At 51.5% G+C, this 26,079-nt stretch overlaps 1 protein-coding gene across 1 annotated transcript; it reads left to right on the forward strand.

The window, feature by feature from the left end:
* The first annotated feature begins 4,056 nt into the window (after positions 1 to 4,056).
* PITX3 (paired like homeodomain 3) lies at positions 4,057 to 25,860 on the forward strand. Its single transcript, XM_057425706.1, has 4 exons — positions 4,057 to 4,321; positions 18,491 to 18,631; positions 23,148 to 23,353; positions 24,339 to 25,860. The coding sequence occupies exons 2-4, from the start codon at positions 18,523 to 18,525 to the stop codon at positions 24,900 to 24,902; spliced, it is 879 nt and encodes a 292-aa protein (XP_057281689.1). The 5' UTR covers positions 4,057 to 4,321; positions 18,491 to 18,522; the 3' UTR covers positions 24,903 to 25,860.
* Positions 25,861 to 26,079: the final 219 nt, after the last annotated feature.

Genomic DNA, 26,079 nt, shown 5'->3' on the forward strand with positions numbered 1-26,079 from the left:
TAATAAAGAGCAAACATTACAATGTGCTTTGCATTTTTACTTACAACCCAGCATTGCATTGTCTGGAGAGAAAAACAATATGGTACAGCCTCATGCTGCCTGGAGAGAAAAGAGTTTGCTGGCACTGTGTTAGTCAGCTCTTGGGCAGCCCAGCACCGCCCTGGCCACACAGAAAATCCTGCTGATGTGACAGTGCAGCACCAATGCCTCCACCCTGGCAGCAACAGGAAAACCTGGGTTGCTTGGGCCACCTGATCCAGCGGCACTTTGCCAGAGTGGTGCACAGCTGTGTACAGACCATGTGTGGGCACGTTGGAGCACTTATTTGCACCAAAGGACCTAGTTGTAGGAGCAGGACACAGGACAGTCCCTTTATTCCCGAGATAACACACTAGTTGTCACATACAAAGTGGTACAATGAAACCAGACACCAGACAAGCACAATCTGTGCAAATCCCTCAGGTTCCAGCTGCCTGGTCAGGGAAGCTGGGCATTATCCTCACTGCAAAGATGCAGCTTTTCAGCAGGGTTTCTGTCTTGTTTATTCCTCCTCAGCCAACAAGGAGCACACAGAGGGGCTGCAGACTCAGACAGTCATCTCCTCAGGCCTTGCCCATCTAACCCAGTGAGCTCACCCGCTTTTGTCTGAGACACCCAAGCAGCCACCTCCTTGCAAAGAGCACTGTCTCATGTGCCACATCAACTGCCTTCATTTGGGTCCAGGATGCCAGAGTAAAAGCCTGCTCCCCACAAGCCTTTGATGAGACTGTCACAAAACCATGTTGCAAACCACCTCTGCCTCTGCAATCTGCATCAACTTTGCACGGTCCATCACTCTTGCTCAGCCCCTGCCAGTTCACGGTTGTCCATAGATATCAGACCCATGGCCACATGCAACACACAAATTTCCTACCAGGTTAAAGAGCCTGAGAGAGGTTGAATTTCATGCCCTCCTCTTAGAGGCTTTTGCTGTTTCTCAGAGGATTAGTAAGGTTTCCAGAAAAAGAGAAGAAAGAGGGAGTTGACTCAGAAGTAATTGCTGTGGCTAAAAACTACTTGCAGCCACTCTCCCCAGAGCTGAGCATCCCAAAAACGCTGCTGAATGCTGAACACAGTGGTTCTAACCAGCTGCTTCTTTCCAGAGCAAGCTCAGATAGAGGCTAGCCCAAAGCCAGCTGAAGGGTCTCCAAGGGAAAACTGATGTGCTGCATCTGGTGCAACATGCACCAGGGCAAGAACCTAAAACTGAAGCAGCAGAGGTAAACTGAGAGTCAAGAATATGAAAACCCTTCTCTGGAAACAATACAAAGTACAATATTGAGGGTGCAGAGCAGCCTCCTTAGGCTAAAATGCCCTTCCAGCTGCTCTGTTTAGCCCATTTCTCAGGAACACTCCTGCACTTCCCAGTGACACAGAACTCTCCTGATGAACATCCTGATACAATTTTTTCCATTGTCTCTCCTTAGCGAAGCCAAGCCATGGTTTTTTTTGGAAGAAGCACCCCAGGCTCAGGCATACCTTTGTCACCTCTTGGCTGGACTACAGCTATGTGATACACCTAGGCATGAAGCCCACAGCACTTGGCAAATACCAAATAGAAGGGCATGCTGCAGTGAGAGCCCTGGCTACCACAAAGGCATCAAACCTACCTTCTGCTCCCTAGGCCACCTTCTGGCTTGGAAGCCAAGACAAATTCACGCCCGAGTCCTGATCTTCAAGGCATTTGATGGCATGGACCCAGCATGGCCAGAAGATCAGTTAGGACACAAAGATGGAAACCATGATCAACAATCAACAACTCCAGTGATCTCCAAGGGCAGTGAACACATCCAACATGAGGAGTGCATCTGCCTGTGACAGAGACGGGAATTTCTTTGAGAACAAACTCTTCCTGGCTGGTGAAAAATGCAGCATCAAAGATGCTGAGTAATTCCCTCCTTTTGAATATCCCATCTGCCAAGATGTGAGTCAGGTTCACTCTGGGTTTAGTTTGCTTTTGCTTCCCCCCTCCCCTCTATTTTTTATTTCATATGAAATTATAATATCTGTTTCCTGAACCCAGGTGAAGTTCTTGATAGCAGCAAGATCTGCTACTACATTTCAACAAGACACTCTGGAGCACTCCCTCCCAAAGACACCCTTCAGGGGTAAATCCAGCAGTTGTGCTGAAGTTGCCTTAATGAAAGGCTCCTCGTGCAGGTCCCTGGATGGTCTAATCCATCAGTCTTCACACCGTGCTCCACACGGAACAAGCTTGTGACATAGTGCCCAAGGGAGATAGCTAAAACCATCTTTGTTTCGTTATTACTTGAAAGCATAAGCACTACCTGTATTTGCTGCAGGCTACTGATGATGAAAGGTTAGGAGAGAGAAGGAAGCAATTCAAAATAAGGTCCCTTCATTGCTGCCCATCCTGAGTAGGGTTTTCAGCTTCCCTGTGGCCTGTGGTGGCAGAGACAGATGTCCCATGGAAGGTGCTAGTGCTGTTACACTTTGCTTCTCTTGATGGAGACAAGCCTATGCCAGGGTGGATTAAAATCTGGGCTGGAAAAAGATGCGGTCTGTTTTGCTGTCATTTTTGGCAGGCAAAAAAGCAGTTAGACAAACACAAACCCCAGATTACTACCGTTAAAAAAACATGGTAATTTCTCGTAAGTGTGTCAATATTGTGACTCCTTTTAAACTCTCCTGTCTCTACTGAATCAACGTGTTTTGTGTGGTTTTGAACTGTAATCCATAATGCCTGGGTCTTCTTAACCTCTCTTAACATCCTGTGCTTGTTCGTGTACATTTGTCTTCCTGTACATATCTATATGCCACGTTATGCATTTAGCAGGCTCCCTAAATATGGCATGTAAATCACCCAGGGTTAAAATTCACTCCTATTCTCGCAATTTATTTCCTAATCTCTAAAACATGTCAGTGGAAGAGCCTGAGAGTGACCTTTGGCATCATAAATCGGAGAACAGGTTGACATGGAAATGACCTCAAGAAAATCAGACCGTAGAATCACGCGGCTGGCTCCCTAAGAGCCTGGCGGGGATAAACCTCTCCCCTGGGCTCAGGCATCCCAAGGCAGGAGAGGCCAACCCTGACTGCTGCAAACCTCTCCCTGTGAGCTCTGGGAGAGAAGGGACGTGTCTGCTCGGAGCGAAATGTGTGTGCAAAAACGCCTAACGCTTGCTGCAGCGGGGACACGCATTCGGCGACACTTCAAGCAGGGATCGCGCCCTGCCCGGCTGCACCGGGATGCTGCTATCCTGAACCTCGGGAGGAGCCAGGCTGGAGCCTCAGCTACAAGTACCATTTAGGTTTCTCGAGAGCTGCTAGCGGGCGGGAGCGCGGTGTTTCCCGCAGAGCCGGCAGCCTCGTGTTCCCGGGAGAAGCGGCACGGACGATATTGCCGAAGAAGCGCTTCTTGGTACCGCCGAGAGTCGCAACAGCATGCGCGGTAGTTAGCCCGTAATTAGCATCCCCTGCAACTCCTGCTCCATGCGGCATGTGCAGGGGAACGCGTCCAGCAGCCGACTGTGGACTCAGTTCCCCCCAGAAACCTCTGCCTGGCTGGTGACTTTAACTGTAAAGCCCGAATATGCTTGCCGCGCCAGTACTGTCCCGAGCGGATGCCCAACACGGGCTCCAGGACACCGGATCGCCAAGCAGCGAACAGCGCACGCAGGCAACGGTAACGGCAGAGGTAACATAAGTGTACGTGTACATATATATACACACACGGACACCCCTACAAGCCCCAGGGCTGATGGGGCAGGACGCCTGCCGCGGGCACACGTTCCCCGTCCTCCCGCCGGCCCCCTCACCCTGCCCCGGCGCGACCGTGGCGGAGGCCTCGGTGCGAAGGGACAGGGGCGGGGCCAACGCGGCGGGGGCGGGGCCTACCGCCCTCCTCTGCGAATCCTGGGGCCGGGGTGCGGCGGAATGAAAATGAGGCGCAGGGCGATTGGACGGCAGGAGCGCAGGGCGGGGCGCAGGGCGGGGCCGGGGCGGGCGGTGCTGGACGGGGCGGGCGGCGGCGGGCGCGCAGCTGGAATGGGGCGGGCGGGAGCGGGGCGCTCAGTGCAGCTGGCGGGGGGCGCCGGCCGCCCGCCATAAAGTGAATGGCCAGGGTGAATGGGAGGCAGTCGGTTGGCGCCCTCCGCCCTTCCCGTGAGCCGCGGGCCGGCAGCAAGGCGCAGAGTGCCCGGGGAGCCGGGGGGATTTACTTTCTGACGGCGGCAGAGCAGCCCGGGCCGCGGGGCGGGGGCCAGCTTCGCCCCTCTCGCAGGATTAAGGCCGCCCAGCTGAGCCCGCATCTGGAGCCGCTGTAAGTGTCCCTCCGTCCCCGGCCTCCCAGGCGGGGTTCTCCCCGTCTCTCCTCGTAAACCCCTAGCTGCCAGCCCGTCCGTACGGAGCCGCTCGGCCGCAGCCCTTACGACGCTGCCACAGGACAAGAGCATCCCCGGCGGGGCGGCTCATTGCGCTCTGCCCAGCTCCGCTCCCGCGGGGCACAGAGCTGCAGCCAGGGGCAGGGGGAGAGCAGGACGTTCGAGCCCTACCCTGCCACACAGGATAGATCCCCGGGCTGAGTGCGGCGGAGCTGTTCCCCAGCGCTGCCCCTACAGCTGCCTGCCCGGCGGCGGGGCGCGGCGCCTCTTCCCTTCTGCCCTTGCAGGACACGGCGGTCCCCTGCCCGCCGGCACCGGGGTGCCGCCATCCCGGCCACCCTTCGGGACCACTGCGGGCGCTTTCCCGGCGAGCGCTGCCGGAGCCTTCCGCCCTTGCTAAACTTAGTTATTTTCCATTCAGGCGAGTGGGGTAGGGGCTGTTTAAATTAGTCGGGGCTCGCCGTAAATAACGGCGTTGCGGGCTGCGGCTCAGCTCTCTGCAGGATCCATGGGAGAAGGGCGCGGGGAGCAGAGGCGGGGAAAAGAAAGGCAGCCCGACGGTTTTTGGACAGTTGGATAAATGATATTTATGTAACGGGCTGGCTCCTGTTTACAGCAGAGCAGACCTCCCTGCAGCGCCGGAGAGAGGGCGAGCCGGCCCCCGCAGACGGGGCGAACCTGCCCCGGAACGCCGCCGCCGGCTGCGCGCCGGGGCTCCCGGGCGCCTGATAGGGAATAACAGCCCTGTCCGGCCTGCGGGAGAAGGAGGAGGGCGGGAAACGTCGAGCTCCGCTGGGAGCTCCGAACTGCCCTGGCAGAGCGCGGCCTCCCGGCGCTGGGGGGCTGCTGGCAGAGCCGGCCGTCAGACCTGCGGGCGATTGCACGGGCTCCGCCGGCTCCCCGGCACTGGAGGCACGGTGCAAACCGGCGTCCCGCTGGGTGCCCGGGAAGCCCGGCCGATCGCAGCGGGCGCCCGACGGAGCCCTGTGCTGCCGCTCCCCCGGCAATTCCCCGCTCAACGAGTGCAGCCCCGGGGGAAGAGCTAACCCGCCAGCGCGGCACCCCCTTGTCATTTCCCCCCGTCCTCCTCCTCGGAGCGGCAGAGAGGGACGGCTTCGCCACGGCTCCGGCGGGGGAGGGCGGCCTCGCTCCGCCGCAGCTGCTGGAGCGGGCTGGGGCCCGGGGGGGCGGTGGACCCGGTGCCGCCGAGCCGGGCACACCTGTCGGCCGCTCTCCCGGCGCCCCCGAGGCCGGACAGCTGGGGGGACGGGCTAGGAGGGGGATGGCTTCCCCCCGTCAGCGCCAGAGCCCCGAAGAGGCGCTGCCGGCGCCGGTGCAGCCTCCCCCTCCCCGGCGGGGCTGAGCAGCCCGGAGCAGCATGCCCCCGCCGAGGCTCCCGGGGCCCTGCACAGCTTTCCCACCCGGCCGGCGGGTTATTGTGGTGCAGAACTCGGCTGCGCACGGATGGCCGCAGAGGACACGCTACTGCAGGGCCCTGGGGTCCTGCAGAGCCCGGTGTGAGCTCCCAGCCGCGGCACGGGTTGGTGCTGCAAGCCGGAGGTGCAGGAACCAAAGCCAGTTCCTCACCTGCCTCCCCGTTCCCTTGCCGTTGAAGGAGGCAGCCTTCGGACAGATTGGTCCGTGATCCATGCACTTTTTTTTGTAGAGACTAGTGCTAAAGACGAAGAGGGGAATTTGGCAATCCCCAGACAAGCTTTGTGGGTCCTCCACGCCTGGAGCGGGGCCTGGAGGATGCGAGGGATGAAACGGCTCTACTGCCTCCACGATTTCGGGAGATGCTGAAAGCAACAGCACAGGAAGGTGCCTTTCGGAAGTGTCACCCCTGTTCCTGTCCTGCCTTCCAAAGGACGCGAAAGGACCCCCTTTTTGGCAATGGGATCAGGGTCTTCCTGGTTCCCTGCAATCTCTCCCAGCCCCTCAGCCTGTTGGTGAGGCAGAGGGATGGGTGTTTGTGCTTTGCTGTGAGGGACAAAGCGCTGTCTGCTGGCTCCTGGGGGACCAGCAGAGCATGGTAGCTGCTTCAGTCTCCACAAATGTCTTCAGAAGCAGAGCAGGGTTTGATTCTTTTTTCGTTATCAAACAGTCACACCATGCCCGGTGCTCCTCACAGGGAGCCCTCACAGGGAGGTGTCTTTCCCCAGCACTTGGAGAGGGGTTTGGTTGAGTCTGGTGTTTTTCCTGCTGTTCTTGGTGTTACTGGGTTTGCATGACCTGCAGCCCAGGCTCCCCCCCGTGAAAGCCCCCGTATATTCCCGAGTTGTTTCCTGTTCCAAGGCACTGGTTTATAAACCGGTGTATCTCTCTGGCAGTTAAACTGTTGCCTCACTTTATATCTGTTATGTTTCTATAAGGACTTAATTCAGGCAATTAATAGATCTGCAAATTGTGACTGGATTGCAAAAGTATTGGTTAATGTACCCTAAGGAGAGGTAACAAAAAAGAGTGGCATCTCCTCTCTCTGTCAGATGCTACCCAAAACCTTAAGATTGGGAGGTGAGGCTGACTTTGGAGACTGCCAAAAAGAAAAAGCCAGAAACCTGATCTAGGAGACTGCTTCAAAAGGAAGATGAGCTGGGAACATAAGATCTGTCTCGTGACATGTGCCCCAGCTCTGGGGACAGGGGAGGTACCTGGGCTGGGAGCGAAGTCCCAGATGGGGAGAACTGGTATTTTCATGCTGTGTGCTCTGTGTCGGGAAGGCAGCGGGATGAGGCTGTCCGGCCGTGGAGGGAGAGGGGTCAGAAACAGGCTTCTCTGAGCAGGCTCAGCGATTATCTGGCTGTTTGAAAATGGGAGATTGCTATTTACTTAGGGCCCGATGGCAGAGGGGGCAAAGCTCTCCCTCTTACCGGGGCCAAGGGCATCAGGCTGTGCCAAGCCCGGGCATTTGCTGTTGGCAGGGGCACAGCCACCACCAGCTGGCATCAGAGTTAGTGCTGAGGCTGTATAAAAAAACCCTCTCTTGTCAACACCCGGCTGAAATGGGCTGGGGCTTCAGACAGCTGGAGAAAGAGGATTTCTGAGGCCGGCCTGCCGTGCCTCCCTTCTTCCCCTTTGTGTGCCGCTCCCCCTCGCCAGAACCCCTGCCCTCCTGCCGCCTCACCTCTGAATATTAATGCCTCTGGCAGATTGGATAATAATGTGACTGGGAATTGAATGAAGCTGGTTATTAGCTCTGGGCTTCCTTGGGGCATTTAAGGGAGTCCACAGGCTGTTCTTGGAGGCTTGGCAGCACAAGGAATGGGGCTGGACTTGGTGCAGAGTGGGTTGCTTCTGTAGGAAAGGACTTGCTCAAAAATCATCAGTCTCCACCCAACCCCGGAGGAGGACAGGTACAGCAGCCTGGCCAGGGATGCAGATTCGCACGGGATAGTTAGTGATGGATCTGCTGTTTTCCAGCAACAGTTAAATATTGAAAGTTGTTTTCAGGCAGGAACTAAGAGATCTAGCTGGGCAGAAGCTGGGAAATATTTCTCTTATTATTAGGCTTTAAAAGGAGATGGGGAGAAAGCAAGAGAGGTCCTCCTCCTCCCTCCCCACCAGTTTCAGAGTATTACCCAGCAGATTCGGGAAGAGGGCCAGTTTTCTGCACACTGAACAGGAAATTTCCTGCTGCCTTGCAGGGTACAAGTTCAAGCTCAGAGCCCTCATTTCTGAAGAGCTGCACCTTATGATCTCTCCTCCGGAGCTACCTAGCCTTCCTGTAGGCAGAGCTCTGTATGCTTAAGCACGAAGAGAAGTATTCCTGTTGTGCACAGGAGAGACGGCTCTGTCAGAATTACCTGTTCTGAGCCAGAAATACAACCTCTGTCCCTTGACCCTCAATCTGAGGCTCTTTGCTATGTCCCAAACCACAGTTCCACCAGAAAATAAACATTTACACCCAGTTAACTAGTGCAAAAGAGGAGGGAAACCAGAGCTGAATTTGCAGAAGCTGCTGTTAATTTTGTCCATCTGATTTTTTGACTGTTCAGAGTGTTCAGAGACACACTAATGGGTCTGTAGCTGCTGGGGATCTCAGCTGATATGGGGAGCTGCGACCTGCCTGCATTAAATTAACCATTCAAAATCACCATCAGATCTCATGTAAGACAAGTTCCACAATCCCAAATCTGGGAAGCTAAGAAACACTTTTCTCTGCAGGGTGCAGCATGTATGCTGCTCTATTCCATGTAGCCCTGATCCTGCAGACCACTCTTATTATATCAATGAATTTATTTGCTACTTGGGGAGGTTCAGTGGGGTGGCATGGGCTGGAAGGCTCAGTGCCTGCAGAGCTGCCTGCAGAAATTGAGAAAGTACAAAGATGAAATAGGACAAATGACCGGACAGTTTGCAGTTACTTTCACCTTTCTCCCTCTTCGTTCCTTTTTCTCCCAACCTCATCTCAAGAAGAAAGAACACCCTCCTCCCATTGTCTTTTCTTCCCCTTCTAATGCTGCTGCTATTTATGCAAGTATTTTCCTTAAAAAAAAAGCTTATTAAAAATGCCCAGTGAGAAGCATGCAGATACAACTGTAAATCAAATTGACCTGTCTGTGTGTGGACATTTTTATTTACTCCTCTTTCTCAAAAACAAATAAACAGAGAATCCCTCCCAAATAAAGCAGCTCCCCGCTTAGACTTGAACACACTTTAAAAGAAATCTCTTTTGTTTTAGCCATTTTTATTTCCTGTTTGTTTCTGAGCTTAGACTTGACAATGAAAACCACATGAAATTCCCTTTTTGTTCCATCAGTTTTATTTTTGGTGCCACAATATTCCAACTTCCAGTTCTACAAGTTGGGGTTAGGAGGTTTTTTTTTTGTATGAGTTTATTGCAATGTTATTTTATAAAGTAAATTCGTGGAAGTTTTCCTCCAAAATAAAATAAGTACAAGGGTAATTAAAAATATGAAATCTAAACCTTTAAGCTAAATTAATTGAGGCATAGAGGTCAATCTGGATATGTATCCATACCTAACAAGGGAGAAATTCCAAAATGATGAACAATATGTGCTTCTGTGTTCCATTTAAAAGGGTTTCACAGCTTAAGTTGCGTTGGGTGGGTTTAATAATGGTGTTTAAAAAAAACCTCAGTGCTTGAGCTGAGATGTATCCCGAGCCCGAGGCCATGGTGGGAGGCTGAGGAGCTGCCGGTGGGGTCTGTTGGCAGGCTGGCTGGGGGCTGGCTGGGGCGGGGGTATGTCAGGGTGTAAGGTCCCCGTCCTCAGCGCAGCCAGGCTGGCAGGGAGGTGGTGTGACCCAAGCGGCAGTGTTTCGAGACAGTTCACTTCCCTCTGCCCCGTCCCGTTTCAGTCCGAACCGCTTTGATGGGATTGCCCGAGGGGCAGGCTGGATGAGTAATGAGGGCTGTACAGCTTCCTTTGCTACCCACCCAAACTGCCTACCTCCCAAGGCTCTGCATGGGATGCAGCCTCCGGCAGATGGAAAAACTAAGGATTTAAGGGAAGGAAGGAAAAAGAAGCAGACTTTGTACATAGTCTGTAAGCAGCACAGTGCTTGTCAGGATCCTGAAATTCAAACCTCTTGTTTTGGTGCTTGTGATGCCTGTTTTGCCCCTGAATTCAGGGAAACAAGGAGGTTTGCCATGGCCCTGAGTGGGGCACCTGGGTGAGAGGCTGCGGGGATGGAGGGCTGCCATCCCTCCCTGCTCACCCACCCACCGTTCCTTCTTCTCATGTTCCCTGATATGCACAATTTAACCATTTGCTGCAGGCACACAGCACAAAACCGGATGTGCTGTGGGCCTGATCCTGCCAGGGCAGGCTGCTTGCAAAATTCTGTCAGGTTGGATGGACCCAGCAGTGTTTGCAGTGGGGACAGCTAATTGCCTCCCTCGGCCCCCTTCAAACAATGTCTGGGTAAACAGGCTGACCTTCAGGGCATGTTGCAAAGTCCATAAAGGCAGAGTATGGGGGGTGAGCTCCATCATCCCTCCTGGAGCAATCCTCCTCCTGTCCCAGCCCTACCTGCTGCGGTATCCTAAGGAAGAGCGGAGGGATAATGCAGGCTGAGATAATCCCCGTGTTTTATTCATGGAAGCCTGTGTCCCGCAAGGGTTTTCCTGCCAGAGAGCTTTTAAATATATAGATACATATATATATATAAATATAAATTGCTTGGGAAAAAAGAAAGAAAGAAGGCAAATAATCAGGAAACCTTACAGCTGGGCACAGCAGACATCGGCTTCTTCCGGCGCTGCGGGTTGCACTGTGAGACAACACAGCCCTCAGAGCGAGCCAGCCGCTTCTGGGCTCTCCTTGCCTTAACCAGCAGAGCCATTTGTTGGTCATGGTGCCTGGTGGGGCTGTCACGGCACCCTCAACAGTCACTACTTTCCCCTTTGCAGCCCTGCAATCCTCTGAGCTCCACCAGGTTGTTTTAAAACAACGAACCAGCACCCTTCCCCAGAAAGCAGCTTCTTTCTGGCTGCTGGTTTTGCCAAGTTTTGTCACAGAACAAATGTTTATGATCAAGTCAAGCCAGGCTTTCTAGCAGAAGTGCTGGTGGATGGCGGACGCCGGCAGCTCCACAGTGCGCTGAGGTCAGCCAGCCGAAAGGGTGTGACGTGCCGACAGCATGGCGGGATCCTTCCTGACCTTCAGCCCCCTGCATCACCCGCTTGATTAGGGGCTTTCTTAAGCTTGTTTACTAATTGTGAGAATCATTTACATCTTTGATAACGTCTGAGTCATCCACAGCCCTCCATCTGCATACAAAACTCCTGACAGCATCTGGAGTCATGCAGCTCCAGTCCTTGATCTCGCTGAGCCTCCCTAAAATGGGCCAACTTTACGGCTGCAAAGATACAGAAATGACCCTGCCATGCTGTTGTGAGCGCAGCCCCCATGGGAATTGGGCCAGTTTCCTTTGAATGCCAGAATAATTAGTCGAATTCATACAATCACCCGAATAAATACGGCCACGCATACCGATCTGCTGATGCCAGCCCCGCTGCCCTGTGCTGCTGCGTGAGCAGCGCGTGTCTGGCTCCTGAGCTGCAGCCAGGCTGCCTGTGCCTCTCATTCCTGCTTGGGACCCTGGTTTGCAATTGTCTCTTCTTGCTCCCGGCTCTGCTTCTGCTCAGCTTGTGGGTACAAGGGGAGTTCACGGTCCCTCATACACTGTAGCAGTACAGCTCTTTCCTCAGTGCAGATGCAGGCAGATCCTGCAGCGCTGGCAGGAATCACTTTGAAGCCAGCCCATATTGCTGTGGGAGCAGGCAAGGGCAGGCAGGGACAAGCAGGGTTGGTACATCTGGGCCAGGCCAATGCTGGCACTGTGCTTTACCAGGTCCTTTGTTTCGGTTGCGAGATTCTCCCAGGCAGAATTTCTTACTGAAATCAGTTTATTTTCTCCCTTCCCCAAAGCAAAGGGATTAATTTTCTTGAAGGACTTTTCTTCCCCAATAATTGCAGACTATGCTCTCACTCCCAGCACTCCTGTGCCATGGAGCCTCCCTGTGCCAGCAACTTTGTGCGATCGCAATTCGTTTGGGCAAAACTGAGCCTTTGCTGATTTATTTTGTTCCAGATGCCTAACAAACAAAATAAGCCATAACAAAGCATGGCTTTATTAATATAACTGCATGGTCTGTCAAAAAGAAAATCCCAGCCCTGATGAAGCCAAGGTGCTGAGAGTCCCACTGAGGCAGAGCATCCAAGGGATACTGGAGTCGCAGCCGGGCACGGACCTGCAGTGCAGTGCGTACAAGAATGCAGAAGTGTGAATGCTATGTTTAGGAAAAAACACAACTTTGCAGAATGTCTGGCAGGACTTTCCTTCTGTGTTAGGTTTAGCTCTTTGTTTCCAAATTATGGTCACCATTTGAAAAACTACCCAGGTAGGCTAAGGGCAGCACTGGGGTCCAAAGACACTAATGCAGATAGCTTGCTTTAAGCCAAACCCAAGTGTGTTGCTCTGTCTCTGCAGACCGCCACCCATCAGGGTCTGCACCAGTCAGGGGCCGCAGGTACACTGCTTGGGGAGGGCAGTGCGTGATGTACAGGGCATGGTTACATCAGGGCTCTTCCCCGGCACAGGGGCATGGCGTGGGCCATCAAATCCGCGAACAGGACACATTCCATTGTGGGCTTTTTTTGCTGTGGACATGGGTATGGAGCTGTCAATCCTTGGGATGTTTCCATTGTGATAATCCTCCAGAATACAGGCGATTTATTAACCCTCTGCTGCCCAGAGAAAAGTTTTTTGCCATTGCCCTCCTCCACAGTCACAGACTCCTGTCGCAGCGGAGGAAGTGAGTAGCTTGCTCTTACCTTGCAGGCTGCTGCCAGCCTGTGGGGAATGCATTAGGCAGTCTCCAGCAAGGCTGTGGGCATTTCCCTAGCACCTCTTATCTGAGGATCTGAAAGCACTTAAAGGAATTTTGCTTCATAGCCTCTACCAGTTTAGATAGGTTCATTAACATTTTTGAGACGAAGGATGGAGTCCCAGAACCGCAGAGTGGTTTTACCTACACCATAACCCCAGTCAGCGACAGTGCCTTATCTCCCCATCCTCTCCCCACCTCACAGTATCATGAACTTCTCAGTGAAGCCATGCACAGAAAGAGAAGACGGTGGAAACAGCATCGACATCCTCCTCAGAAAGCCAGCCCATGCTGATAGCTGTGGGTAAAAAGCTGGGAGCAAGGGCTGCTGCAGCTGGTGTGGTACCACACTGCTGCAGGTAATGTTCTTGCAGCCCACACCATGTGTGGGGCAGTGCCAGGTAGTATGCTCTGACAGCTATAAGATACCAAGCACCACAGGGAGCTTTGGCAGTTCCTCCCAATGGGAGGAAAAAAAGCCAGCCAAACCACATTTCATACTTTAGAGCAGTTCACACCACTACAAAAGCGCCCAGCACCAGAGCTCAGGCGTTAGTGCCCAACTGCAAGGACTAAATCGAGAAATAAAGTTTATTATAACCTGTGACTCAGCCCTTACTGGAGGTCAGTGATCCATTTCTGATTGTGCACCCAAAAGCCAGCCTGGGGCTCTGCACAGCCTGAAGTTTTTGGAGGCACACAGCTTGCTCTCCTGTCCTGTAATGGCTCTGTGCTCTGGGTCACCAGTTGGCTGCTGCTGTTTATCTTCTAGTGATTAATGGTCGCTCATGGTTCCTGCTGCAATTCCATTAAGATTAGAGACTTAAAGCTACACTGAGATGTTTAGCAGTGGGTCACCCTGGTCTCCCTGCAGTCATATTTCTATATTCTTGAGGAAATGAAGATTAAGTCTTGTTTTGCATCCCATCCTTTTTGCTTTCTAGCTGCAGGGAAAGAGCCCCTTGCAGTCAGCATTCATGTCTGCAGGCAAAGAGAGCCTGACTCTCAGGTCACTGTGCTATTCATGTGCTGTGCAAGCTGTGGCACTTGAAATCCCAGCCCACAGGCGCTCCAATAGTACCATCCCCTGAACACATGCATGTATTCGGAGAACAAAATGCTCTTCCAGGAGGTTACAGGCACCCTTTGACACAGGGCAGAGAAAGCGGCAGGGACTGCTCCAACTTAGCTCATCCCCTCCTGGGGACCAAAGTACAGAGGCACATCATCTTCTTAAAATGTACAGTTAAATAGAGTCCCAAATGTTTATCTCTGCTAGAAGTAAGCCAGCATGCAGGGAACGTGAGCATGAGAGGAGTGAAGCAATCAGACAGACTCCATTGGGAATCTAGTTACTCCCAGCAGTTTGACTTCTGGGATTGATGGAGCAGAAGGAGACAGCTCTGACCCTAAGACATCTAGTGTAACATCATCCCTTCACGTCAGAGGATGAAAGAAAGAAGACACCACCCCCCACAACTGATTGCAGAGCACCTTTCAGCCTGAGGGATAACCCTGAACCCTTTGTGGAGATCAGCAATCCCAAGCAGAGGCTGCAGCTTCCATGGCCCTGGCCAGAGAAACAGGCAGTGAGGGAAGCTCACAGGTCCACAGGGCTATGCTGATCTGCCGAAGGGAGGGAAGCCAGGTGTGCTTCCCTCCTACCAGTGGGTCACCAGTGGTCCATGTGTGGCTGCCTAGGGACCCCAACTGTCATGTTCCTGCTGAAGCATCACTGCATGCCCATGGAAGCCAATTAACATCAAAACAGCCCAAGAGATAGCTTTTTTTCCTCCAGATCGACCTGATGAAAGAGGTTCAGCAGGTATCTGCTCCCTCCTGGTAGTGGAGAGTTGAGCAGCATGCACTTGTCACTCCGAAGGCAACTCTCAGCGAGCAATTTCCACATCACAAAAGCCGCCACTATAATTAGCCTCCCTTGGCTCACAGTCAGCATTTACGTTTCCTTCCCACCCATCCAAAAAAAACAACCAAAGGCATCTTTGCTCCTGGGTGATGGAGCAGCGTGTTACTGAGAACCAGGAGAGAGGTCAGGGGGATCCTTGCTTGCTCTTTTTGGGTAAACAAGGTTGTCTTCCCCTATAGAAGTGCCTTCCTCCTCCTGCCCCAGTGGCCCTGTCCTGGGGAAGTTAGCATTGACCCAGAAATAGGAAGAGGGTGAATTTGAAAGGAGAAAAAGCCTAGAGCCAGAGCTGCTCTCTTTTGCTTCCCTGCACTGTGCCTGTGGGGCAGGGATGGCAGTCCCCAGTCTGGCTGGAGGGAGCTATGCTGCCGGCACTGTTGTATGGGAGGCAGGGAGAGAATACGCACGCGTAGTGACTGGAAGAAAAGGTGTGTATGTTACAGATTTAGGAACCTTTATCTTTGGGACAATTGTGTACGTTGATGGAAGAAGTTAGAGGTGCCAGAACAGGCTAGGAGCCAGGGCTACGTTTATGAAACTGAAACCTCTGAGCAAGCCTGGCTGCATGTTGCTGGGACAGGAGCTGTCCCTAAAGAAACCCTTCTTTTATGCTAGTGAGACAAAGACTTAGATGGAAATGATAAATTTGATCTTGTCTAATGATGTTTTTGAGGTGCGATTTCAGTAACTCCCTGAGACAAAGCAAACAACTTAGTAGAAATGCAATGAAGGTTTAGCATTGACTTTCTTAATGTCTCTGCCTACAGTGAAATCTAGCCAGTGTGGAAGAAAGCTCCTTTAATTAAATCCAAAAAGGCTGTATAATCTAAAGTAATACCTACAGCCTTTTGTGTCAGTGGCATGGGGTTGCCTTTGGGTAAATCCATTAGTACAGAGCTCACGTGCTGTCCCCACTGCAGACTTTTCCTGCTTTCGTAACCATGCTGAGCAGAACCCCCTCTCCTTTTGCTTTTGATTCTCTGTGAACTGCGTAAAGCAAGCTGAGAAGGCCTGCCTCGATGCTACCATGTAGGACACATGCGATAGATATGCAATTACATATATATATATATATATATATAATATACACAAGATCTTCTCTGAAATCCTCCTAGTCTAAAATTCAGTTCAAAAAACAAACTTGTTCATAGCCACAAGTCCCAGTTTCAATTTGAATATGGGCCACACTGTAAAACCTGTTAATCTAGGTGACCACTGCTTCTCCGAGGCAGGCCAAGCACATTATGTTGTGCTCAGCAGCTTGGATCAACCTTGTAATCACTGCAGTGGTGTGGTTCAGGATGGGGCATGAATTTTTAATGTACCTTGAGCCTTTTACTGTCATTTAGACCTGTGAAACCAGCTGTAAAATACTACTCCATCATTTTCCAACTCCACTCCAGTTTGCACAGATGAAAGCAATGCAAGATGTGCAAAAGGACTCTCAAAGCAAAGAGGACCCTGCACAGGAGGACACTGTCCTTCAGTTACAGCAAGGCAAGAGTCTGAATTCCTCCTTAAATCTGGTCCAGTACAGAGTCAAGCCCTAGAAAAGAGGAAATTGTGCTTGACAGATGCAATCATATGCAAATGGCTGTAGAAGAGGGGAAATTATCATCTACAAACATTGGGCAGAAATTCCATCTGCCGCTGCCTCAAGAAGGGCTCTTAATAAATTCTGAGACAGCAAAGTGACACACATCTTAATCAAGACTTAATCCATGGAATTAATTCACTGCGCGTTTCTGCATAATTCCAAGAGTAATACTAAAAGCCATAGCAATATCAGCAGCAGATGGACTTCCCCTACTCCATGCAAAGGTATTAAAGAAAACACAACCCCTGTCACATCACTTCATGTACATACACATGGTAAAAAGCAACAGGGCTGTGCCCTGCTGCTGCCAGGAGCTTATACAGCCGGTGGGCATCAGAGGTCAGGCTTGCTGTGAGGTAGAAATAGAAAGCAGACTCACAGCAAAAACAGAGCCCCTGCCACTTCTCTCTCACAGAAGTCCGGAGGGAGGCAAAGGTCTGGGATACTGGCACCAGGTCCGTTTGTTAGATACTGCTTTTGGAGAGCACTGATTGAGGCCAGTGTAGAGATGGGTTCATCAGAGCCTGAGAAAGGCTGGGGATGGAGGTCAAACGAAGGGGAGAGCGAGGGAAACTGCTGGGGGGTTGTGAGTGACATCTGCTGCAGAAGCCAGGCGGATAACCATTAGAAATGGCTCCCTGCCCTCTCACCACAGCCTGGAAAGCATGCTGCAGGTATGGGGGTCAGCCTTGCTAAGGGCCCTGGCAGCAGCCCTGCTCAAATTGACAGGAGGTTTTAGACAGCTCTGAAAATACATTCTTAGTCACTGTCATCCACCTCCAAAGGAGGTGCAACAGCTATGTGATTAATCTCTTGTTTACATGTCTAAATGCTAGTGCAGTCCAGATGAAATACTGCCTTCAGCAGGCTGCCTCCCTGACACACATGGATTTGAGGGGCCAGGCAATCCTTCACCAGCTAGAATCCAGACTTCACGACTGACAACACCTGGTCCAAACCCCCCTAAACCCAGGGATCCCAGATCCAGGCATGGTGCCTCAGCTGCTGTTATGCTTTAGAGAGGCTCCTTAGCTGGGAAGGTATTAGCTGGAGTGACTGGAGCTTCAGGAGCTGCTGTGGTCCCCTTGAAGCAGTCCAGCCTTTACAAACTTTTACACCTGCATTGGTAGCAACGCATCGTCCTGTATGTGGCAGGGTTATGACTTGAAACTCAGATTGAGGGCTAACACAGGGCCAGCTCACCCTTCCAAGGTGGTGTGGCTGGGCTTGTAGCACCTACTGCTTCATGCCTGCCTCTTCATGAGTGTCCAAGTGTGGTCAAGAGCAAAGCAGTGCTCTTGGCTGAGTTCTGGGCAATACAGGTGGAGGGTGCAGTGGCCTTGAGGAAGAGCATGATGAGAACAATTGATCCTGGGACAGAAAGACGTGGAAAGAGGTGGTAGAGGAGTCCCAGTGGTGCCCGTAGTGGTGCCACCAGCTCACCAGCGGGGATGCTTTCAGCCATGGTAGGTGGCTTACAGGCACAGGATAGTCACTTGAGGCTGGCCTTCAGCCAGGATGACCTAAGGCTGGAAGTGAGCTGGTGCTGCAGCCGGGATCACTCATTCCCAGGCACCCAAGGGTGTGTAATGTGATTCCTGTGTTAATTCAGGCTCCAGAGATCCTTATGTACCCTGAAGGAATCGACTTGCACTGCCTGGGTCCCAGCTCGAGGTAGTGGCTGTGCAGACAGACGTGCCTTCCTATCAGTGCCAGGCACAGGAGTGCTTTTCTTTTGGGATGAGTGCATGTACATCTGCATTAGTGCTGTATGGACAGTGTTACTTGGGCTTGACCGGTTTGTGGAGAAGCAAGGGAGAAAGAGGAGGGAAGCTGGGCAGGGAGGATAGGAGAAGCATGGGGAAGCAGCACCTGGGGAAGGTGCTAACAGCCCTCAACTGGCCCAGAACCACTTCCTCAGATCTCCATTACACAGCATGCTCCTGGTGTTGCTATTTCAGTCTGAATGTCACCTATAAATTGCAGGCTCTTTCTCTGAAGGCTGCAAATAGAAGTGTCACTAGATGATCTTTGATTTATAGGGAAGCTCAGCAGAAAGCCTGGCATGTCCATTTTCCAGCTAGGAAACTCTAAGGGGTCCAAGGATGACACAGGGATCCTTTGCTTTTCCTAGACCTTTCCTGAAGGGTTGGCAAGTCCCTCCCAGAGGAGGCAGGGAGAGGTCACACAAGAGATCCATCTCCCTAATCCCTCTGTGTCTACTGCTTTTTCAGATTCCACCTCTTCTGCCAGCCATCCCTGCCCCATGGATTTCAACCTGCTGGCAGATGCGGAGGCACGCAGCCCAGCCTTGTCTCTCTCAGACTCTGGAACCCCTCAACACGAGCACAGCTGCAAAGGACAGGACCACAGTGGTGAGTGCAAGGCTCAGCATGCAAGAGAGGCTCCAACCTGTCCTTGCAGGTGGATCCAGGTGGCCAATGGCTTGCAGGAGCTGGATGTGGTGCTCCTGGGGAACCACTGAACTTGCTCTTGTACCATGAGCCAGCGTGGTGCTGTGGCAGCACAGCATCCCAGCAATCAGGGGGAAGGTGCAGGGGTGTGTATCACAAGGACAGCCATTGGGAAGGCAAGAGCTCCATCCCAGTCATCAGGTTGCCTGGGCCCAGGCAGGAAGCCACGGCAGGCAGGAGCTGGGCAAGCCGGGTCACTGTCCAACCAGGATTTCATTGTATATGCTTAAGCCAGGTCCCCAGAGCAGGAGAGCAATCCCGGCAACACGGGAGATCTCATCCCGGAAGGCTACACCTAGTTATAAACTGGCTTCGTTTTGTTTGATTGTTTTTTAAAAAAGCCTGTGCTTAAATTGCTTAGGTTGAAACTTTCCATGTTACAGATTAACCCTGGGCTGAACTTCCCGGGTTTAGGCAATAAGGAAGAGAAGTACTGTCTTGCCCCTGCTTTAATTGAAACAGCCTGCTTACCTGTGCCTTGGTGCAAGGCTCCACAGTGAGCTGCTGCTGTCCCAGGGAGGTGCCTCTGACCATTCCCAAAGGCTGAACATACCCCAGGCCTACCACATTCTTTATCAGGCTCTGAAGAAGGAACATCACCCTTCACACCTGGCTCAGAAATCAGCTACCAAACACTATGGCTTCCCCTGGATTTTGCATCTGTCCTGTGACTGCTTCATCCCTTGTTACTCTGGGTGCAGCAGGACAACACAAAGCTGCCAGTGCCAGCATGAGAGGAGGTGAGGGCTGTGGACAGCCTGCTGCTCCCCGTGTAAAGCCTTCAGGCTCACCCGCATGCAAAAGCTAATAAGCATAATGATGCAGATTAAAATTCCCCAGAGTGAGTATCATGAAGGGAGTTAGGCTGGAATAACTATGGTCAGAGAATCTGCCCGCCGAATTCCCCGTTGCCCACATACCTTAGTTGGGCACATCCCCAGCCAAGCTCAGTGGCTCCTCATCAGCTGCTTTGGATGCATGGCGGTCATCCCCATTCAGGTGGCCTTCACGATCAAGCCTACCCTGGCACGCCGCAGAGCTGCCAGTTTAGGAGCTGACTTTTTTTTCCATTAGGCATGAGCAGCTAATTCCAGCTATGACCACAGTCGTTTCATTGAGTGGGTGAACGTGCGCAAGATATATTCCACAGTCTATTTTGGGATGACAATAAAATGCTGGGTGCCTGGCTACATCACTCCCCACTGCCTTGGTCTAGAAATAAAATGGTTCTGGGAGGTGGGTGTCTGCCAGCACTACCTGCACAAAGAGGCTGGTGGGCACTGGTGTCAGGCAGAGCAGAGCACACCACCAAGGGCTGGCCAGCCCAGGACAGGGCAGGGCTGCACTTCTGGCACTTCTTGCCTCTCTTCTCTCCTCCTCTCTTTCATTCATCTGCAGTGTAAGAGATCCTGAGGAAGGGAGTACAAACCTTGCTTGTCTGGGCTCAGCTGTCTGACTTCCCAAGTGCTTTCTGTGACGTGGTGTGGTGTGTGACACCCCCTTCCATTAGGTTTCATCAGGCAGCACAGGTCAGCGGAAGAGCAAGGATGAAGTAGGATGTGGTGAGAATCTGCCCTGCATCTCCCTATATTCTGCTTCTCAATATGGATTCAGGACATGGAAAAGGCCCATCGTTCCTCCAGGGTCCTGTTTTTCCCTGTGTTACCATGCTTCTGGTCCCCATTGCAATGCCCAAGCTCTGCACCATTTGCAGAGGGCACTTTTCCCCTGCCTATAGAAGAAGCAGAAACAGAGATGATGCTTCCTATAAGCAATGCTCAGGAAGAGCCACAGGTAGCAGGTACAGAAAAGGAAATCAAAAAGAAGAATGTGTAGCTGCAGAGATTTTTCCAGGTTCAAAGTCAGGACTCCTTGGACTTCACAAGATTTATGAAAAGTTCTACACCAGAAGGCATAGAGAAGAGCAGTAAGAAAGCAAGATACTTGGTGAGCTTATCCACCCAGTTGCAGCCCATAAGCCAGTGGTACCTTTGCTCCATTTTCCTCCCCCCTCAGTGTAGTTTCTTCCTGCAATGAAGAAGGGCAGTCCTTCTTCATCAGGAGCTCCTGATGAAAGCACAGCCTCTGTTCCACAGCAGCCCCTTTGGAAACGCACATTTGTCAGGGGCTCCTGTGGGAACATCTCCTGTGTGCATCAGGCTCTTAATTAACCCAGACTCAGCAGATGAACAAACAAACCAAATGTTGTCTCTTCATCTGTACTGAGCCATTTCTAATAACTAGCTCAGACGCCGTAGCATCACTCCGCTTTTAATCTGTTTTAAAGATGGATAATGCAGGAATCTCCCTCTTCCAACACTGGCTTAGAGCAGTGAGCTGGAGGAATCAGATTTATCTCATTGGCAAGAACCACTATAGAAATGGCTCTTAAAAAGTAAAGAGCATTCTTCCAAGAGTTCTGCTGAACATGGGATCCCCACGCAAAGATGCTCATGGAAACAGGGAGAGTATGAGACCAGAGCCAGCTCACTCTCCTTGCATTAGCTTTCCTGCTGGTGGATAACATTAAATGTGCCACAGAAGCGGAGGTGGCTGGTGAGACCCTGTGGGGAACCCACATTGCTTCAGTCGATGCAATGCATACCCATAGAAACAAACCCTTTCTGACTGCACCTTGCTGTCCTTCATGAAGAATGTGTGCCTCTCCTGCAAATGCTCCCTGTGACTCCAGCATTGTTCCTTTGGGAGGAGGGCAGGGAGGGTTTTCCCTGGAACAGCAGGAAGAGGTTTCTGAATTACAGGACAGGATGGTGGCACCAGGTTCCTGAGGCACGAGGTTCTCTCGGGGCTGGGCTCCATTAAAGCACCTGCTGTTGGGTACAGCACAGCCCTGAAGCAGAGTCCCTTCTCTCTTGGGGCTCAGATGCTTTTCAGCCTCTCTTTAAGCTTTCTCTTTTCCATTTAGCTTTCATGGGGCATATTTTTCCAGAGCATACCTGTCTGACTTGAGGAACTCTTTTATTTTTCTTCACCTAGCTGTATTCCAGGTTACTGTTTTCTTGCCTCCCTGCTTTTTAAGGGGCTGTATAGACTTTTCATGTTAGCATTTTTATGGACTTTGAAGCCTTTTAAGCTAGCTTCCACTTAAAAATTCCAACCAAACAATAAATACTTTTAGTCTGAATCTCAGTAGAGTGATGCCAGAATTTTTTAAAGGTTTTTTTCCAGGTGCAACAGTTTGGTAACTTTGCAGTAATTTCTACTTAGTTTAGCTGAGTATTTCCCACTGTAAAATAACACCTCTCCCCCCGAAAAAAAACCCTGATTTTCAGTTGGAACTGCTTCACTGTGCTTCTAGATCAGAGGAAGAAGATGGTGAACATCAGAAGCTACCTATTTTCTCCTGAATAAAGTAGTTCTGTGGTGACTTACCTTGGTTCCCAGCAGAATTAAACACAAGCTGTATCTTTCCTCCCTATAGTTGTCCTCCATTGTTCAAGTGCTCAAATGTGACATTTTCTTTTGACAATGGAAGATATTTATATTTGCCTTGTGCCCTTTTGCAGAGTACTGACAGCCCCAGGAGGGGCAGTGGCACAGGGAAGTACCTGATGCCTGCCTCCAGCCACAGCAGCCCAAAGCTCAGAGTTAAGGCCTGGGTTTAACATCTAGGAGGAGGCTGAACTCTACTTTCAGTTAGATACCAGTTGAACACTGGAGAGTTTCAGGATGTTCAGTTAAGGGCCACAAAATGAAAGATACTGCTTCTAGGAGGGGGATCTAGGAGGGTGGGGTGGAAGGACAGGGAGATGCTAGAGTACTTCATGGTAAGTTCTAAGAGGGGCCTTTTCCTACTTTTAAGGAATGGATGTGCACCCAAGTAAGAAGGTAGAGGAGTAAGAAGGGAGGAAGGACAAATTAACCAGATCTGAGAAGCATGGATTTTTAAGAGCCTCAACCTGCTATCATTGGCAGTTTGCCTTTTCCCATTATTTGTCCTCAAAACCTCTATGGATCTTTTGCTGTGTCGTAAGTGCCAGTTTCTGTTCACTTTTTCTGAAGGGCACCTAGGCAGAGTTTTAAGCAGAGTAAGAACCTGCTGGCCTGGGTAAGTTCTGTCACTATCTTCTATCATAACTGTGACCAATGAAAACCAGAGCCTGGAAGCCTAGGAGATCCAAATCCAATTGCTTGGAAGCTGACATCCATTACAGCAGTTAAACAAGAGCAAGCTGTGCTGCAGCAAGGAGCTGTTGGTTTTGGTGCAGGGTGGCTGCCTGCTCACAAGGGCAAAGGAGGGAGATGGGACCACTCCTGTAGGTGCCGCTGGAGCTGCTGGTAGGCACAGCAGATGGGGACATGGCATGCACTGGCTGCCCCAAGGACAGGATCTCCAAATGCATTCAAGCCTCCAGGTTAACTCAGGAGATCTCTCCCATCTTTCTGTTTCTCGCAGACACTGAGAAGTCCCAGCAAAACCAGACGGACGACTCCAACCCTGAAGACGGCTCACTCAAGAAGAAGCAGCGGCGGCAGAGGACGCACTTCACCAGCCAGCAGCTCCAGGAGCTGGAAGCCACTTTCCAGAGAAACCGTTACCCAGACATGAGCACCAGGGAGGAGATTGCAGTCTGGACCAACCTGACGGAGGCACGAGTGCGGGTAGGACTGCAGCCCTCCCAGCTTCCTGGGCCTCATCTGGTGGGGAGGAAGCCAGCTCTGACACAAGCCGCCAAGTTCTCCACAAACCAAGGAAGGAATTAGGGGCACCAGAAAATTTCCTATCTTAGAAACACCTCACCAAGCTCTAAAATTTGACACATCAGCCACATACATACTCCATGCTGGTGGTGTGTCCCCATCCAGTGCCACCTTGCAAAAACACAGAGAGATGCAAAGTCCAGGGTCTGCCCCACAGAATCCCACTAGCTGCTGCCCTGACCTAGCAGACCCCTTCCTTGCAGTGCCACTGTCCCCCAGCCTTAGCTTTGTTGGAGGTCACTCTTTGGGGTTCCCAAACCACTGTGCGGTCACAGGCATAGCGTGGCAAAGCTCCAGCTGGAATCAGAGCTTCTCTCTGCTACTAGAAATATGAGTTAGCAGCACCATCAATAGCCTTCCAGCAGCTTCCATGCTCTAGGAAGTTACATTGTTTGAGTCACTCCAACACCAACAGATTTTCCTGTTAGAAGACAGACTTCCAACACCTCACCCCAAGCTGGTCCTGAGGTGAAGTCAAAACAAGAGAGGTTATTTCCTCCACTCAGCAGCTCTCAAATGACATCCCCCAAATACTTTGCTCGCAAGTCACACAAGTTCCTCCTGGGCTGTGGTCACTCAGAAATACAGCAAGTATTTTCCTCCCTTTTCCTCATATAAAGGGCATCTGTTGGTTGAGTGAGGTGGGTTATTCTTTGGGTTGTAAAATGGCAGTGGTTGGCTTTGATCAAGGTGGTGATTTTTGCTGGGAGATGACCCTGCAGCTCAGACATCTTGCTTCAACCCTTACCTCATGCTCAGTCTCCCAGATCCCGGGGAGCATCCCCAGCCCTACAACAGCTCTTGCCTTGCTGGGCAAAGAGACCAGGGCAAGGCCCCTTCCAGGGACAGCCTGGAGTGATTCCCATCTCCTCCCTCTCTCTCACAGGTCTGGTTCAAAAACCGCAGAGCTAAGTGGAGGAAACGGGAGAGGAACCAACAGGCCGAACTGTGCAAGAACAGCTTTGGAGCACAGTTCAATGGACTGATGCAGCCTTACGATGACATGTATTCCAGCTATTCCTACAACAACTGGGCCACCAAGGGGCTCACCACCAGCCCACTCTCAGCCAAAAGCTTCCCATTCTTCAACTCCATGAACGTCAGTCCCCTCTCCTCCCAGCCCATGTTCTCCCCACCCAGCTCCATCACCTCAATGACCATGCCCTCATCCATGGTCCCTTCTGCAGTGACCGGAGTACCGGCTTCCAGCCTCAACAACCTGGGAAACATCAACAACCTGAATAGCCCAAGCCTCAACTCTGCTGTCTCATCCAGTGCCTGTCCTTACGCCTCAACAGCCAGCCCCTACATGTACAGGGACACATGCAACTCCAGCCTGGCCAGCCTGCGGCTGAAGGCCAAGCAGCACGCTAACTTCACCTACCCGGCAGTGCAGACAGCAGCTTCCAATCTGAGCCCTTGCCAATATGCCGTAGACAGGCCCGTATGAAGGGCTGCCCTCTGCCAACCAGGGACTTGACCTTAGCCTGACAAAAGGAGACCTTTAGCCCTACAACAGCGTACATACTGCAGAGAATGAGAGTGAACGCAGGAGAGCAAGAGAGTGAGAGAGCAAGAATGAGAGGCGAGCAGGCAGACGGACCTTTATGAAGATTTGTCTAACTATCGTATGGTGAATTTTGACTGTCTTTTCCTTCCCAAACCCCTTCTCCTCTTTGCCCACCAAACCTTCTCCTTTGTGGTAAAGAAACCAAAACAGTCTACTGGAAGCCCTATGGGGAAATAGGAGCCCCAACGTGTAGGGTGTCTGACCCACGGGCAGCAGAATTGAATGTGTTTCTATCTGCCCCTCTGAGCCCCACAGGGCTAATGCCACCCCTCGAAGGAACAGCTAGGAACAGGGCAATGCAGGCTGCCATTCGGTGCTTGGATGACCCCTTCTCCCTGCACACGTGCAAGATTTCAGATGGAGACATCTTGCCCACATATTTATCACACAGCCAGTAAAGAAAGCCTTGTCTCAGTCGGTTGGCATCATTCTTTATAATGCATATATACACATAGCCCTTCAGACTTGAAGCCTTTAGGACCTGAGAGTTGTAAGAATATGTGTGTGTATATATCTCATATATATACAAATACATATATAGACATTAAAACATGCTTTTTTGTTCTGTGTATGAAATAATTTACAACGTAGACCTTAAAACCAAAAACCCCATAAAGCAAGCACATCCACTGAGGCAATGTCCTGCCTGTCATGCTTTACTGCTTCAGTCATTTCCAGTCAGACAGGAACACTTTTGCCAGTGTACATCCAAAGCATCCCCTTTTGCAACAATCAGCTACCCCCTGCATATCTTCCCTTACTTCCCCTTCTCCAAATCCCATTTCCAAACAAGGTAATAAAATAAAAGTTGGCACAATCCCTTTAAGGCATCTGCCTGTCTGGTTATTGAGAGCATGAACCTGCGTCTGAAGACTCTGAAATAAAGTGCCAGCAGCCCAGGCGGGAGCGAGCATCCATGGGAATATCAGCAGAAGGAGGCCTGAGGTTTGGAGGAGCCATCTCTGTTCCTCACTCACAAATGAAACACTTGATCGTGCAGGACAGTAAAAGCCACAGTCACAGCTTGAAGGGGAAACCAAGCCTCCCCCCCCCCCCC

This window comes from Pezoporus wallicus, unplaced genomic scaffold, assembly GCF_028554395.1.
Source record: "Pezoporus wallicus isolate ANWC-B61680 ecotype Strahan unplaced genomic scaffold, APGP_CSIRO_Pwel_v1 contig_7892, whole genome shotgun sequence".
Classification (NCBI taxonomy): Eukaryota; Metazoa; Chordata; class Aves; order Psittaciformes; family Psittacidae; genus Pezoporus; species Pezoporus wallicus.

Excerpts from the sequence above, each read along its gene's own strand:
- PITX3 (XM_057425706.1), top strand. The coding sequence starts at position 18,523 with ATGGATTTCAACCTGCTGGCAGATGCGGAGGCACGCAGCCCAGCCTTG. Across the intron at positions 18,632-23,147 it reads CAAAGGACAGGACCACAGTG|ACACTGAGAAGTCCCAGCAA; the intron begins GTGAGTGCAAGG and ends TGTTTCTCGCAG. Across the intron at positions 23,354-24,338 it reads TGACGGAGGCACGAGTGCGG|GTCTGGTTCAAAAACCGCAG; the intron begins GTAGGACTGCAG and ends TCTCTCTCACAG.